Source organism: Eleginops maclovinus, chromosome 20, assembly GCF_036324505.1.
Source record: "Eleginops maclovinus isolate JMC-PN-2008 ecotype Puerto Natales chromosome 20, JC_Emac_rtc_rv5, whole genome shotgun sequence".
NCBI lineage: Eukaryota > Metazoa > Chordata > Actinopteri > Perciformes > Eleginopidae > Eleginops > Eleginops maclovinus.
In genome coordinates, this window is record NC_086368.1 from 16,559,565 (window position 1) to 16,576,952 (window position 17,388).

At 41.6% G+C, this 17,388-nt stretch overlaps 1 protein-coding gene across 1 annotated transcript in view; it reads right to left on the reverse strand.

The window, feature by feature from the left end:
• Window positions 1-7,462: 7,462 nt before the first annotated feature.
• Window positions 7,463-17,388, reverse strand: part of bsnb (bassoon (presynaptic cytomatrix protein) b) — a 60,938-nt gene continuing 51,012 nt past the window's right edge. Inside the window, exons 6-14 of the mRNA XM_063912071.1 lie at window positions 15,083-17,180; window positions 14,063-14,730; window positions 13,766-13,960; window positions 13,230-13,341; window positions 12,992-13,138; window positions 12,808-12,863; window positions 12,461-12,572; window positions 11,828-12,005; window positions 7,463-10,818 (exon numbers count right to left, since the gene is read on the reverse strand). Coding sequence (XP_063768141.1) covers window positions 12,823-12,863; window positions 12,992-13,138; window positions 13,230-13,341; window positions 13,766-13,960; window positions 14,063-14,730; window positions 15,083-17,180 — 3,261 coding nt within the window. The 3' untranslated portion in view covers window positions 7,463-10,818; window positions 11,828-12,005; window positions 12,461-12,572; window positions 12,808-12,822. The remainder of the gene's footprint in view (window positions 10,819-11,827; window positions 12,006-12,460; window positions 12,573-12,807; window positions 12,864-12,991; window positions 13,139-13,229; window positions 13,342-13,765; window positions 13,961-14,062; window positions 14,731-15,082; window positions 17,181-17,388) is intronic.

A 17,388-nucleotide genomic window follows, 5' to 3' on the forward strand; every position in this document is an offset into this window, starting at 1 on the left:
AAATCCTCAATATTTTCATCTTGTCATTTCTTCCTCCACTACTCTTGCACATCTGATCCACTTAATTCTTATTGGCTGAGTAGAAGAAACAGAATTACCCCAACACCTCGTGCAAAGTGGATCAAATAAGCAGGGGCGGATAATAAAAGCTTGCTCCACTTGGGGAGACTTGCACAGTTAAATGGGAAAATCAATTCCACTCTCATGTCAGTTAAATATAAACCTATAGCCACATGTAAGCATATCTTAGCATAAAGACTAGATTCAGAAAAAAGCCAGTCTAAATCTGTATAAAGGTAGCCTAACACTATCCACCTACCAGCAGTCTAAGTTGTTAAAGGAAAGGTCCAACTAGTGTCAATGGTAAATAAAAGCAATACATTCCTCATCTTGTGCTATGTTGACCAAGAACGCTAAGTTTGCAGCTGCAAAATCTGTTTTTTTCCCCGGCATCCAGCATTGTAATTTGATGTGACAGTAATTTAACTAGCTAGATTTAAAGCAGCGTAGGCGTACCGTTTATGGAAATCCAAAATATAGGTGCAAAGAATGTTACAGACAAGGGTACATTAAACAGGGTTTTGGTTGAGTCAATATGCAACCGTATTCATTTTAGCCACAGTTTAAGGCCCAAGGAATGAGAGAAGCTTCTGCTGGATTTGCTCAGTAGAGGACACAGCTGGTGAGACCCTCAGGCCCCTCGCGCTCACATGTGATGCATCCTGGTATATGTAGGCATAGTTGGCACGGCTTAACAAGCAGAAATCCACTTTTTCTGTTAGTAAAGCACACAAGGAGAAATGTATTGCTTTAATTCACATCCACAAAAACGTAGTTCCATGTGTGCAGGCGGTGCAAAATTGTATTTTAATCTATTTAACCTCCAGCAAGAAGTACGAGTATTTCTGTAAAATATCAAACTCTTCCATCTAGTTCGAAATGCAAGTAATGCAGAACTGCGAAAGGTATTGTTTTTAAGTAGATGGGGAGTGACCAAAACAAAAAAGCAGTGACGTATGATGATGTATTATCATACATTATGATAGGAACCACAGTGAGCAGGCTTGACGGAGGATCATTTGTCACAGGATGTATCAATCTGAACTAATGACATCACACACTGTGACTTCACAACGAGATGCGCACGTCTTTCATAAGTGTTCGAACAGACAGCCCTGCAGGGTTTACAAAGCTGAAACAATGCCCCTAGATCCTTTCTTCCATCCGCTTTTGCCTGCCTTCAGGCCTCCTGGAATTACTGGGACTATTTTGAATTGTAAACACTGATGCTAAGTGAGCTTGACAGGGCCCAAAGGAGAAGCATCAGCATTTCTGTGTCCTGAACACACAGACACTCAGTTTTTATTCTCTCATACTAATCACTGTTATATAAACATTCCTTTTAGGCGCCAGGTGATTGAATACCTCTTTCTTCTATGTGGTATTTAGATTTAGACTATGAGGTCGCTGGAACTGGCTAGTTAGGTTTTCTTGTCCCTTGCGGGGGTCATGGCAAGTCTTGGCTTCTTATCCCTCTTAAATTAATACAAACATTAGTTAAGGTAAAAGTGTGTAACAAAGGTCCCTTTGAGTCATGGGACACAGCATCTTAGGGACAGCACTTTAGACAAAGGAACGAACCAGGAGGTCTTCCACAGCAGAGACCCTCTGAAGACTCAGGCCCATGGTGAAGCTCTCAGTGCAATCCTTGTCGGCCAAAGCAGTCCAGAAGCCATCAAAGGAAAAACATTGTTGATGGAAACTATACAGACGTTGTTGATGGAAGCATTTATTTTTTAAAGCACTGTATCACTTGGTTATCAGCCTGCTTGGATTTGTTTTGCAAGACACAAGACAACAACTGCTTATATGACTGCATTACAAATAATGATGTTCACAAATTAAAAGAAAAACATTTCAAAATATACATTAATGTCTAATTGTGAACCATGCATTTTATGGAGCTCCAAAGTATTCTCAGTCGAGTAAATAAATACTTAATTACTTTTTAAAAAGGAATCACGTGAATTAATAATCTGAAAAGTAACTATAATTAGTTCAAAATAGTAAAAGATGTAACTCCTTATAATAAAAAGCTACTTCATTATTTTAATCTCATGTTACATTTGTGTCATTGTGTTATTTATTTAATTACAGAAAAACATTTTATTTAAGCGTTATCTTGTGCAAAGTTTTTTTTATAGTATGTATGTATGTATGTATGTAGCCTATGTATGTATGTATGTATGTATGTCAGCAGTCTCCTTAACAGGCCAAAAGCACACTGCTTTTCAGGTGTAGTCTACAGTGACGTTCATGACAACAGAACATGATGGGACAACAACTATAACAGTTTCTATCCACAGCTGCAAAATCAAAACGTAAGAGAACTTTACTTATTAACATAATGAGTAACTTAACATTTCCCACACAGTTTAATAAGGGTGATAACCTGACTTTGCACATAGCCTACCTGTTTATATCAATCTAGTGTTTAATTTATCCAGTCCAGGTAGATGCGCAGTTTGGAGGAATTTGCTCCAATTTCTTCGCGTTGTTCTGGTGCTTTCATATTTGGTGATACTCTCAACAAGATGCTTGAGATCCCAAAAGTTCGAACTATCTCCGTGAATAACAATTACAGTAAGCTAAACAGACTCCATGGCATGCTAGCATGTGTTTTCTGGAAAACCACTCAATGTAAAATCAGATTATTTATCAACCAGCTGCGTGGTTTGTAACAATGTCCCGCAGCTGATCGGCACCAAGGTGTTTAATCTTACAGTTTTTCATCGTGACTAAACTTGTTTGTAGTTTTTAAAGTTACTAACATCTGTAAAAGAAACACTCACTGCTAACTACCGCAGCGTTTGGCAAACAGCCAATCCGATTGCAGTTGGGAAAAAGGGAGTTACAATTGTGCCATCCATTTTCATTGGCATAGGCTTTGAGCATGCGCATTGTTGTTTGCAAAAATAATTGTTTCGTACAAAGACAAGACACTCTGGTACTTGACACTGTGAGGTGCCTCTTCTTATACATAATCTTAAAGGGTTTAACACAGCACTTGAGGTAGTTTATTCCATGCAATTATCATACCACGAGAAACCAAACTGTTCTCTGTTACAAGCAGGTGTATGCTAAGAGCAGAGGTGGGACCAAGTCACTGTTTGGCAAGTCCCAAGTAAGTCCCAAGTCTCAGCAGTCAAGTCCAAGTCAAGTCCCAAGTAAAGACAGAGAAGGGCAAGTCGAGTCCAAGTCCAAGTAACACCAAAGCCAAGTCGAGTCCAAGTCCAAGTCCCAAGCTTCTTCGAGTCCTGAACAAGTCATCATGTACTCTTCACTTAATAATGCCATTATCAGACTAACGATCACACAATTTCAACATATCAACCTAATCTTCAGTATTTTTTTATACATACAGATTAAACTATGCATATATTTTATATATCTGTATATACGCATGCGCCCAAAGACCTTCAAAGTATTGTGTGTGAATGGTGGGTTAGAAATGTATGAGCACGGAAGGCACCACTGTCATCCTAAAGTTGGTAAAGCGCCTTGACTAGTGAGGCATGGACTGTGTGGATGCATGTAACTGGCATTGATGCTTCAGTGGATGCCAGTTACAGTAGGTCAACATTTTGCTTAAATCACAAAGAAACCTAATATTTCAATAAAACAATGTTTAATCTGCATAACAATTAAGCAGCATGACTACACACAATGAAAGGTGCTGGGGGTAGGCGCTTGAGAGACAGACAGACAGAGAGAGAGACAGAGTACACCTCCCTAATCTTAGTTATTTGTGTACTGTATGTGAGTGTGTTCGTGTGTGTGTGTGTGTGTGTGTGTGTGTGTGTGTGTGTGTGTGTGTGTGTGTGTGTGTGTGTGTGTGTGTGTGTGTGTGTGTGTGTGTGTGTGTGTGTGAAAATAAGAAGATGTCTGATGAACTTAAGATGAATAGCATTTGTAAAGTCAACTTTGACAACAGTGTGTTCAACATCTGTGCAGAACTACAATATCTGTGCAACAGAAATCAGTACAGTTGAGAGAAAAATACGGGTACAGTCATCAGGAACATTTATTTTTCTCTGGTTGTGCCTCCAAATGTAAGGGTGTGAGAGAGAGAGAGAGAGAGAGAGAGAGAGAGAGAGAGAGAGAGACGCAGACCAGACGGACAGCTCTCGACTAGGCTTCCCTTCCGTGGCACAATTGCATCTTTTCCGTAGATGAAATCCGGGGAAATCGTGAATATTAATGAGGGGAAACCCGGGGATTATCCAATCACGCTGGTTAGGTCCCTGATCCAATCCAAAAAGGCCAAAATCCACCACATGATTGCATTGCTCGCACTTGCCTGCCGGCTCTCTCACTTTGCGGTCTTTGGGGCTTCGCAGGTTCGCATTGCAGGGAAGGATGTCCATGATCAGGAAATTTAGCTTTTGACTCGAGGGATGTCAAGTCATTACAAGTAAAAGAGGCAAAGTCCGAGTCAAGTCTCGAGTTAATAGTATTCAAGTCCAAGTCGAGTCGTAAGTCATGCCGAAGTTGATCAAGTCAAGTCTGAAGTCATTAAAATCATGACTCGAGTCTGACTCGAGTCCAAGTCATGTGACTCGAGTCCACATGTCTGGCTAAGAGTATACATTAACATTAACTTTGTTTAGGGTTAGTTTACAGGGACAATCATAAGGACAAGTTAAAGTTCAAACCTGTTTTGGAGTCTGAAATCCGATCATCAGTTTATTTAAATTTTTCTGAAACAAATCCTTGATTCAAGATTATTCATCTTTTATTTAGGTGGGACAGCATTACTCCACAACCAAACCCTGGAAAAGGATTGTTTCATTATGAAAGTGTTGTGTATTGATTATACAGTCTGTAGGACTGGCAAGCACGCAGATTAAGACTGTGAGTGGCAGGTGGGCAAGGAAAACCTGAGCCGTGATTTCTTTCTTTGAATCAGCTTAATTTTAATAGATTGGCTCAACTATGGTGATGTGCAAGTGCACTGTGGCTGTAGCAATAACAAATAATTAATGAATTTGCAAAATGAGTCATTCTCAGTTCCTCTACCGCTCTGTGTCACACTTCTTATCACATGAGGCTTAGTCACAAATTTTCCTCTGATGTCATCCCTGATGGAAATAACCTGATTATCTTCAGATGCTGAAGCTGTTGTCATGGCTTTCAGGAAATAGAAATTTGCAAGCATCCCAATTATAGTCTAATTCATGCCATTAAGTAACGGATGGTTAGGTCAAGAGATCTACAGATGACGACAGTTATGAACAAACATTAATCAACCTGCTGGATACAAACATTCACCTGCTCTGTAAGGAGAGATGGGACAGATCTGGTTCAGTTAAAAGACTGCTGTTGCACAGACAAAACAGAAACAGAGAAATGTCTATTAAGTAACAAAGCGTGAGTGACCTCTAACAGTCTATACTAAGGGTCGCTCAGCAGCTTTATATATCATGATGATGTTAAATACGCTTCAGTTGACCTGAAGGGAAAAAAAAGTTAGACACCAGTGCTGTAGAGTCAGCCGTCGGGCCTAGCAATAAATCCTTGTTAGATCAAAGATTGAGCACTTAAGGCTTCACAACACTTTCATTTATGGGTCACTTAATACAGAAGCTTTAGTGGTGTTTTAACCTTTGTTGACCTATGTAGCGATCATCTTCAACACAAAATATATCTTGTATGAAGCCCTCACTTACTTTCTTTTAAAATTGCTTTTGTGCGATTGGTTATTGTATGGTACAGCAGGGTCAATGGCTCTCTTGAAACTGACACTTTCCATTTTGTTTCTCGCAATTCAACCTCAAAAGTAGGGAAAGAAGTTTCAAGTCTTTAAAATACCATCTGCTATGTCTTCCCAAGGTTCTGCTCATATTTCAGGGCTTCGAGATCTGTCAAGTTTTCATACATTTAAATTAGGTCATAGTACAGAGACTGACCTCATTAAAGAAACCATTACCCTTGTTTTAGCCGCAGAATTAAGTGAAAGTTCAGGTACATTTTTTCACCTCTTTGACTATGTTGACAATGCAAATATAATTGACCTTTTAAATTCAGGATTAACATCAAGGATATAGCATTTACATTAACATTTATATCGGTTTCATTAGGAATGTTTACACTTCACTATTTTGACAAGATGCCCATACATGTATTATTGATTTCTGAAGCCAAATGACAGCCTAAATGAATTAATAATATTTCCAAACCCTTTCCAGACACCAACCCCAACTCAAGACTTTAACTTGGTTCATACTGAGTCAGCCTACCAACTTGAGTTCAATTGCAAAAGGTACAATTTGTAGTCCTTCCTTTTTTCAACTTGAATACAATTACTACTTCGCTACAGTAACATATTACATGTGACAGTTAACACTACTTCTTGCTTTTTTGAAGTAGGTACACACAGTATTTATTTTTTAGAAGTAATTGTATGAAAAGATAGGTTATATCCTGCTTCCACTTATGTATATAACCAGATGAGGGCAGCAAAGATCTGCAGATGAAACCATTACTGCTTTGCTCTGACGGATATGAAAGCAGCAGAATGGGTTGTGTTAACAGGTCTTTGGGAGTACAACTGCCATATTAAAAAAGAGACAAAGTACTATATTTAAAGTCTTTTGTAGCTCCAGAGGAAGATGCTTAAGATCGGATAAATGACCTCAAATTATTTCACTTGAGTCACTATTGGTTGGTTCTTAGGATTACAAGTCTGAAAATAAAACACATTTGGTAAAGTGGAGTTAGAAACGAGCAAGCTTACCTTTGTAGCTTATCGAGTTGCATTGTGGATAATGTGGGTTTTGTCAAAGGTAAAAAATACATGAATACCTATGTTTCTGTATACATTTTTAAAAAAAAAGAAAAACTGCTATTTTTCTTTAAAAAACAAACATCATTTTTGCGCTGTTTGCATTGTACCATAGGCTATACTTACAAACATGACTGAAGACACAAAAGATAGATGGAAGAATGGATGCATTGATGGATGGATGGATGGATGGGGACAGACAGACGGACGGATGGATGGATAGTTTAAACTATTCAAATTCTCTCTCTCTCTTCCTGATACAAACATGCAGACACAGTCACAAATCTCACACCCTAACACCTCAATCTCTTTGCATTGGCAAACACTTCCCCTCTCACTGCCTCTGCTTCCTTCCCACCCACTACGGGATAAGTCATCACTGCTTCAGCGAGTAAAGCCTGGTCTTATCTGAACAGTCTTGTTGCATTCAAATTCTAACTCTTGATCCCTCTTCAGTCTGCAGCAGAGCTATGTACAACTTACCAAGTGTTGCTATCAGCACAGCAAGGAAAAAGGTGACTTCCACACACACACACACACACACACACACACACACACACACACACACACACACACACACACACACACACACACACACACAAGACTGGAGACAATAACCACAATATATTCCTTTTCTTTTTATTCTTCTCTCTGTTTGGAAATTGCAGGGTCAATATTTTCATTAATCACATTACTTGACATGATGCACCAAAATTTACTCTATCTGTTTACAGGAATACACTGAATAGAACACAAGGTTTCACAATGGATACACGACTGACGTTTTGCCCATTGCACTTACAACAGTGAATGACATTTTCCAGATTTTTTGTTTCATTTTTTTCCCACTGCTTCCCTTTACCCTCGTCACCTTGCAGATCATATCAATTTAACCGAAGACCTCCTGATGCCTGACAAAGGCGTTCTGCTCTGCAATTGCTGAGGGGCCTTCTTCTTGTTTTACAAACACAATATGTATAGAAACTATACACAGACTGAATATGTTTCTGAACACACGTTTTGTTCCACTGCTGTAAACAGTCAATACACGTCAGCCACATACACTATGCTTATGCAATAATAATCATTATTATCATTAGTTTCATGATCATCCTCATTATTGTGGTAATAAATATTCTTTTTATACACAAAAGTTGGCAGCAAATACGGCATGGGGATGCACATGACAGCCGTACTCAGAACTCAAAAGCTGTACAGAAGAATGAATTTGTATTTACAGTAAGAATGTGTGTGAGTCAATCAGACAGCTGCACTGAAGGCTGTTTTGTCTCGTGCACCTCATATCTGCCAGATAGCATCTGCCCCTCTTGCTTTGATTTAGATCTTACACTGTTCAGTTGGAGGCACTGTTAAGTTACCTCCATATTTCTGCGTTTCATCGAGCAACTAGTGCTACCAGTCAGGCTTGTGCTTTGTATGACAATGACATGCCCTGATTGGTCGACTGGCTGAACATTTTACTCATCAATATTCTCTACGTTGGCCTGTGAAAGTCAAGGTTCGTTAGGCAAACCTTGGTGTAATCATGCCTTACCTTTTTTTTTTATTCAGGTATACTTCCAAGAATATAAGATCTAATCATGCACCTTTCCAATGGCTTGGCTGCTGAGTGATTTCATCAACAATGAAATATCCATTAGAAGCATTCCATTCAACCCACAGGTTATACTGACACCCAATATGTACATTGACAATTATTAATGAGAAGTGCTGGCCATCTGTATCACAGGTTTATAGCAGCACAGACAGTCACTGCAAGCCAAACACTGAGGAGCCCAGGTCAGCCAAAACGCACAAAAACTGAATGAGGGCCTACAAACAGCCAGACAAAGCCAAGCAAACCCATGCTTTAAAGCAACATGATGGTGGACATTCAAAACTGACAGTCTACACAGTTTACCCTTTGGCAACAAGTCCCCTGTGTGGGGAATGAGGGGTCAAAACATGCCACGAAAATAAAAACAATTCTAGTTCAATATTCAATATTCAAATTCATACAGACAAGTTGCTAAGTAAAAACATTTTCATGACCATTTTTTCTTTCTTTTTTTTTTACTATTTTAGTTCATACTTTTGTTGTTTTCTTGTGAATACAATGATGATTACAAACTGTTTTGGGCAGAATCACTTCCAGGTTCAAAATGAGTCATTGCATAGAACATTTGAATTGATAATTGCTTTCAACCTCTCTATTATCTGTATGCGTGTGTGTGTGTGTGTGTGTGTGTGTGTGTGTGTGTCTGTCTGTCTGTCTGTCTGTCTGTCTGTCTGTGTGTGCGAGTGTGTGTGCGAGTGTGTGTGTGTGTGTACGTGTGTGTGTACGTGTGTTTGCAGAAATAGAGGCAGTGGGCCCAGCTAGTTAGTGAGATCATCCTCATTAATCAGCAGGAGATTAGCAGGTCTATTTGGTGGACAACACAATTAACCTTGGCTCTTAAGTGTAACTATGGTGCAAAGTGTGTGATGTGCAAAGTGTCTGTGTGTGTGCATTTGTGTTTGCAAGAGATAGATAGAGTGTGTGAGAGTGTTCGTACCTGCCTGCATGCTCTTATGCGTCTGCACATAACATGCACCTCTGGACATGGTACTGTGGTTGTAAACCCTTTGACAAATTGTATTACGGCTATTTATCGACAGAAGTGTTTGATATTTCCCATCACTAATTCAAATAACATTTACACATTTGTGCTATATACCATTTTCTGCATGCTATTGCTTTTAAAATCAACAAGCAAATTATTTGATGCAAGAAAACAGATTAGAACCAATAAAAAGTGAAAAATATAAAGTTTTACCAAAGAAAAACACAAAACAAAAAACTCACTGGAGAGTGAATCCATAAATACACAAATGAAAAACTTACATAATTAGAACTCTTATTTGTTTTATGTACATACAATAGTATACAGTTGTGTAAAAAGAAATGCATGATGACTTGGACATTTTAAAACATATGAGGTATACAAGTAAAAACATGTACTGAATAAGGCTCTTCCATTCAGTGAATATCAGGCAAAAATGAAAAGAAACTAAAAGATGAGACAAATCAATAAAAAAGATAAAGTCCCCTCTGGGGCTTTATCCTTTTCATAGTCAGCCCCAGAGCATTATAGTTGGCTCTGGTGCTGACTATAAAGATGGCTTTTCGATGGCTAATTAAAAGCCGTGGCCACTCTCTCGTTTGGTCCTCTCATCAGTGTGAATCTCACACTTGTGGGCACACTGGTAGTACTTCCTTCCCTAAAAACCTACAGCTGACGACTAGTGGCATCTCATAGGTGTTGAAAACATATTGATATGGACTTGTTTTTTTTTGTTTTTTTCAAATATTTGTGCGTGCATTCTCATGTCCACATTTACGCAATGCATTCTGTAGACATCAAACAAAAGGAGAATAGGAGAAATAAAAACACATTCAAAGAAAGGGTCAAATTCCCTATACTGGAATGTACTGCAGAGATCAGAGAAACCAAGCGTTCAAGAATTGTAGTGGAGTCATTAAGTTGGTTGTCATTGCCGTGATACACCTCGTCTACTCCAGGTATGTGGTGTCATTGTTGTGGGTAAAGATCGGTATCTTTGATACGAGGAAAACCTATGAAAATGTGTCTTCTTTTTTCACGTTGTTTTGCATGAAGAGGCTGTGAAGAAGTCAATAAAAAAATCAAATATCCTTGCCAGATGTGTACTCCTCAGACATGAGTGGCGTTCTATCAACATTCCTGTAGAGGGCGCTGTAGGGCTTCCTTTACAGAACTGTTTTTTTAGAGCCATGCACGACCAAATACGCTGAATCTCTCCCATGATATCCAGGTACCTCAGTTAACGGGCCTTTTACTGTCAGAAAAATCCTAGGGGGCTTTCTCAAACAGAAGAGAGGGGGAAGCAGACCATGAGTCCCCCTTCCCCCTCTCTACTCTGCTTCTCCACATCCTCATTATTGATTGTTCTTCCTGAAATAAAAACAGTGGATATGTGAATGTTAGCAGGTTAATCATTTCACAATACAACATTCTTCAGACCAGATGGATACACACAATCCTGCAGCAATGTAGACTAAACCACTATAAATAAAATAAATATGTATATACGTATATTAATATATATTTAAAAAATCAGCATGTATTGCAATTGCCCATTTCACAGCATTACACAACTGTCATAGACAAAAACCTGCAGTGTTTATGTTACAGCTCTGCAGGCTTACTGTCCTTTACTCCCTGTGACACTCCAGCCAATCACAGCCTGGCTGGTATTGGTAGTAATCCACAGGGCTGAGCAGGCTAGCCTCCTGCTCAAAGAAGCACTGAGTTGGGTTGATCTTCACGCTACCACACTAAATCCTGAGACTGGCCACAGACACACAGATGAATTGATACAGCTACTGATATTGTGTCGACATAGCAGCTGATTGATATACCTTCACAAGAATGAGCAACAACTTCAACCAGTTCCAGTCACAGTGCTCGTTTTGACAGGTGCTAGATAAAGTGCATGAAAATCTGTTTTATTTTGCTGCTGTAGTTCTGCTTCATTGAGCAGAATTAGTCCGTAAATTGAATCTACCATGTAATGAGTGATGCTGACCATGAGTCAGTGTGTCTCATTCTGTGTGTCTGCATGTGCTCTTGTCCCTGTGAGTCTTTGCGTGTGTGACATTAAAGCAAAGCCACAGTTAGCCTTCTCAGGCTAATTATAGCCCACTTTGCTTGGCCCAGATTATTAGGTGTGTGTGGAGTCAGAAGGTAAACCATACAAGTGCTGACCTTTCTTTTTCTTGAATTTGGCTTCTGACCTCTGCACCAGAAAGTTAAAGCGAGAAGTTACTTTAATAACCTGACCTGACACAGGGTGAACCAATAATAGAAAACACGAAAAAAAAACAATGACAAAACCAAATTCAATCAACCCATAATTTAACAGGACCAACAAAGATGCATGAGCACACACAAACACAGTTACCATTGGTCCAATGAGGCATATGACGTCTCCTCAATCATCATTCTTTCAGGCATCTCAGCCCTCTGCTCATGTCTTGAAACACCGTGCTGACGAAGCGATCACCCGTATTTAATTAACTTCAATCGTGTGCCCATGTCTGGGGAATTCAGTGCTGACAAGTCATCTTTTAAATCCAGCTCTGTTCAGTAATTTGGGGTAAGGGAAAGGTACAGCGGATCAGTCAGAATATACACTTACAGAGTTTAATCAGTCATCACTTTGTTTGAGTCTTGTTATTATGCAGACACACACTATGCTAATCTATGTAAAGATCCAGCTGATTAAACACTTAATCAATTAATCAGAGTGTGACAGTATTCTGTGTTTTTTCACAGTTTTTGAGTCACTCTGTAATTAATGACTCAAAAACGGGGATAAAACGCAAAATATCAGCATTGATCAACAGTTTACCAAGTTCCCCCATTTCTGATTTTGTTTTACACAATAAAAGTGTCACAAAATGTGGATGAACACATTATCACATTTTTAACAGTTTAATGTTCAGGGGAGCATGTGACACTATATTTATCATAAAGACATAGTTTTAAAAAAAAGCACAATTTCACAAGGATAAAGAGTTAATGAGATACTCACTGATGCAGGATGTCTCTTTCTCTGTTGCTTCTGTATGGTGAAATGTATTTAATGCAGTTTCATAGGTTTTCAAGTACAAAGTTACCAATCCATCTCATGTTAACTCTGCAACCTGAAAAAGCACATATTATTGAAAATAAACAGGTGAATCAATAAAAACATACATTATAATTTCCCAAACATCCCTAATTTACTGCAAGGAAGCATTTAAAAAATGTCTGTTGTTAATACGAAGGCTGCTAGCTTTTGCTAACTGCCCTGAGATCAATCCATGTTATATTGAATGTTTAAAAAACATAAAGAGTTTGAGATGCTGATGCATGTAAAACAAAAATCCACTCACTTACCATCCTCTCTTAAGTTCACCAAAATGAAGTGAACTTCTTCCCAAGGCCAGTCAAAGCTACAACATTGACAAAGAGGAGGCAGATGTCAGAAGACAGTCCGACCCAAACATGAATTAACATTCGCTGGACCCAAAGAAATACATGTATTTCAGTTTCTTATATATTTATTTATTGATGACTGTACCATCTCCCAGTTTTCCAGCCTGCTCTGCTGCCCCTCCCTGCAGGATTTTAGTTAGAACGTTGTCCCCTTCAGCGGGAGCTTGTCCTGCTGCAGCATTGCCTATGACAACGGGTTTGCTACCAATCCCAACAGGGGGGGCCTTGGAGCCTGCAAACAACAAAGAACAAAACATCACATATTTCGTTGTTTGTCCTTTGGTCCTTGTTAGGTGTAAAGTTATGGTGGATCTTAGACTAACCAATGCCTGTAAGAGGAGGTGTAGCAATTTTGGTAGGTTGAGGTGCTGATGGGCCTCCTGTTGTAGGTTTTATTCCTGTGGCTGCTGCTGCAGGTGTAGCATCCACTTTTGCCTGTGAACAGAACAGAGTCAAATATGGAGTTATAGGCAAAGTTTCACTTGATAATATATATTATTATAGAGTATTGTTATATTAACTTACATTTTAAATATTTACATATGTAGTTAGTAACTATTCTATGTTTTGTTGATATATCAGTGTAATTCTTCTTCTTTCCTCCATAACTCAGTGTCAGTGTAAATTTAATATCATGATCACGATGCGATAGAAGTTTCTTTTTTTCAGTGAGATTGTTCCCACACAAACACATCCAGTTTTTTGAAAGCTTTATACCACTTCAGAGGCATTTTATGAAAATAATTATTATCTGTTAGCCTTACCAACCAATATTTTTAATCAGAAAAAGAAAATAGCATATCCCTATGTGTAAAGTCTTTTAATGTATGCAAAGCAAACAAGGCTACCGTCTACTCACCGCTGTGGTGGTCGGCTGCCCTGCCGCAGACCCTATTCCTGGCTGTCGTCCCTGCGGTGGGGCTTGGCCGGGTTTGGGCTGCTGCTGTGCCGGTCCAGCACCTGTGGTTGTTGTTGTAAGCTGGCTGCTCTGAGGGGTCTGACTGTGCTGCTGGGGTTGTTGCTGCTGCTGCTGGTGCTGCTGCTGCTGCTGCTGCTGGTGCGGCTGCGGCGGCTGTGGCTGATGCTGCGTCTGATGCTGCTGAGGCTGTTGTTGAGCACTCTGCTGCTGCTGCTGCTGCTGCTGCTGCTGCTGGGCCTGCTGGCTTCCTTCGATAGGTTCGGAGCCTGGATGTCTCCCAGACTGGCCTTGACCACCTGGCCGCTGCTGCCCAGCATGGCCCTGAGAGGGCTGCTGCTGCTGCTGCTGCTGCTGCTGCGGCTGCTGCGGCTGCTGTTGTGTTTTAGGCCCTGCAGCTGAAGGCTCTTGCCTTCTGGAGGATGTGCGGTCTCCTGGGGGTCTCTGACTCCTTCCCCCAGTGCCGTGGTGATGACTGGAGGCTGGGTCGCGTGAAAAGTCGCCCGAGTTTCGTGGGCTTCCCTGTGCAGAACGGGAGTCTGGACCACTCCTTCTTTGTGCAGTCGAAGAGCCTCTGCCTTCGGGGCGGACGGATGGGTCTTTGGGGTGTGCCCTGGAAGAACGGGATGACCGGGGATCCTCTGAGGAGTGGCGAGAAGAGCTGTGTCTGCCGGAGCTGCTGCCGTGTGGACGGTGATCCCGTGGTGTTGTGGAAGAGGGGTGGCGTTGTTGGTTGTACTCATCCTGGGGACAGTATTCCTCTGGAGGTTCATCATAATCATGATAGGTGTGTTTACCACGCCTACCTGTGGATGAGTGACCTCCACCTCCATGATGTCTTGAGCGATCAGAACGGGCCTCCCGTGGCTTCTCAAACCAATCAGTCTCCTCTTGGCCCAAATGATAGGCTTTTAAAACCAAAACAAACATAATCAGTCAATTGTTTTACAGTAGGTTGTGAGAGGGATTTCATGCAGATGAAGCCGTGCAAATATAACTGGGAGAACATGCTCAACATCCCAGAGCCATGCAAAGTTCTCAAACAGAAGAAACAAAAATCCTAAAAAAACGTGACAAAAACTAAGCGTGCAACACAGAAATATAAAACAGGCATTTTTGGCTTAATTCAAGAAAGGGATCATTCCATTAAAAAAAGACAAGACAAACAAAGTCACTCTTCTTATAATTCCACACTTGGCATGCAGGCCCTTTGCAGCACACGTTAAAGGTGGAGAGCCAAATATATTCAGCACCAGTTACCTTCACTGTCAGAAACAGCACAGTGCATGTCATCTACGAGGTAAGGGTCATCTGGTTTATAGACATGACTCCTAGGCAGGTCCTTCTTATGATGGTCCTGCACATCTGGCAGTGAATGGCTGGAGCCATACTGGTTCCTCACATCATGGGCTTCAGGTATGCCAGAGCCTCTTCCAATGCCCACAGGCTTTCCAACCGGACTAAGTGGACTCTCCTCTTCTGAATTCTGGCTGCGCATAGGAGGCCTTCCGCTTCGGCTGGTTCTCTGAGACCGCTCCATGGCGTCCCTCTCGTAGGATTTACTTCTGTGACCAGTGGCATCTCTGGACGAAATCTTATCCATGCCATATCCGGTAGACCTGGACCTACCAGAGCTGTACATGCGGTCTTCCTCCTCAAGACCCTCACGACTGGTGCCGTAATATTTCTGCTGGTCGTATGCATTCTTCTTCATCCCGTATGTGACATCGTCCTGTGGCTTCTTGGATCTGGACACAACTGTACAGCTGCCTCCTGTTGATGTTGTCATAGTGTAAGAGGCAAGGTCTGATTCAACATCCCTTGCTTCCTCAATAGGGGAGAATTTAGAAATCTTTTGCTCCATTCCCTGCTTCCTGTGCTTACTACGTTTAGAAGAGACAACTGCAGGGGCGAGATTCTTGGGTGTGAGTTTGTGGCTACTGGAGCTGCTCCGTGATGGGTGTTTATAATCATCATAGTAATAGGAAGAGCTGCCACTTACTGTGGTGCTTGTGCGACTTTCCACTGTACTCTGGTACCCTGTTGTTCCTGTAGGCCTACCATAAGCGTCAACAGGCTCATCCTCTGGTCTACCATAGGCACTCCCACGTGCTGGGCCATTCTCATTGCGATACCGCCCACCCACAGGATGTCCTAGAGCATCAGTAGGTTGGCCAGAGCTGTCTTTTGTCAACTCACTGATGTCATCGATCATAACGTAGTTCCTTGGAATGTTCTGCTCCAGGTTAGAGGTGTAGACTCCTTCTGAAGCATAAGCAGAGGTGGGGCTGTCCACAGAGTGAGTCAGCCCAGGCTCTGGGGGGCGGTACTGTCCATATGCATTGCTGTAGACTGACCCATAGTTAGTATCTGGAGCTGATGTGGCCACTGACACTGATGGGTTGTTGATGACTTCATAGTTGGTGGGAAGTTTTTGCTCAAGATCAGCCAAAGAGGTTTGCCGAGGTCTTTGATGGACTGTAAGGATATCTGCCTGAGGCTGGTAGGAGAGTACAGGCTGGTAGGAGCTATGGCTGGGGTAAGGAAGGCTCTGGCCTGGCATAGGCTGACCGGGTGGGTGGAAGCCCTGGTGACCATGCTGCTGCATGCCAAGATCTGCCTGGTAGGTAGTCTGGGCATACATGCGATTGGAGTAGGTTCCCTGGTTCTGGTAGCCTGGGCCTGGTGGGGGATGGGGCTGGAACGTTCCTGGCTGAGGTGCAGAGGATGAAGGGTACTGAGGAGGCTGGAAACCTATCTGTTGGTAAGCAGAGCTTGGCTGCTGTGTTGATGGTTGACTTTGAGGGTATGGATAAGTCATATAGGATGAGGTTGAGGGATACTGGGAGGTTGCATTCAGGTCATTGGTGAACTGGCTCAATGGTGCAGTGCTGGGCCTTGTCAGCAGACCATTACCATCAAAGGTTCCTGTTGCAGCTACCATCCTGAGGTTATTGAGCTCACTGTCAGACATGTAGTCCCGTGCATCACCCATACACCTCAAGTAAGCCAGCTCCCTCCTCTCTCTGTCCTTCACCATGGTCTCCTTACGCTGGGTGATCCCCAGTTCCAAGTAACGTAGCTTGGCGTCAATCTCTTTCTCTTCTTCCTCCAGTTCAGCCTGCTGCTTACGAAGCTTTGATGACTCTTGTTCCACAGCTTTCAGTTCACTCAGCAGGCCGGCCTTGGTGACTCCCTGGGCAGGTCTCGGTAGGACCCTCTGGGGCATGCCAGGGGAGCTGTACATTTGTGCTGGAGTGACAATGGGGAGCGGAGTCTCCTCTGGAGGGGGGCTGGGGAGAGTCCTCTTTATTTTCCTCATCAGAGAGTTCTGCTGCTGCTGCAGGGAGGCCATCTGCTTGGAGAGGCAGAGACACATCAGAAAACACAGTGCTATAAACAGAATGTGTTTATGTAAATTAGACTCATTACTGTACACTGGGTACTCAGAAAGGGTCTGCCATTTCCTTTTTCTTAGAACTAAGTGAAGTGCTATCCAGCCTTATATTTTGTCAGAATACTCGATTATTCATCAATGTTTTCTCCTCAAGTAATTCAACTTATAT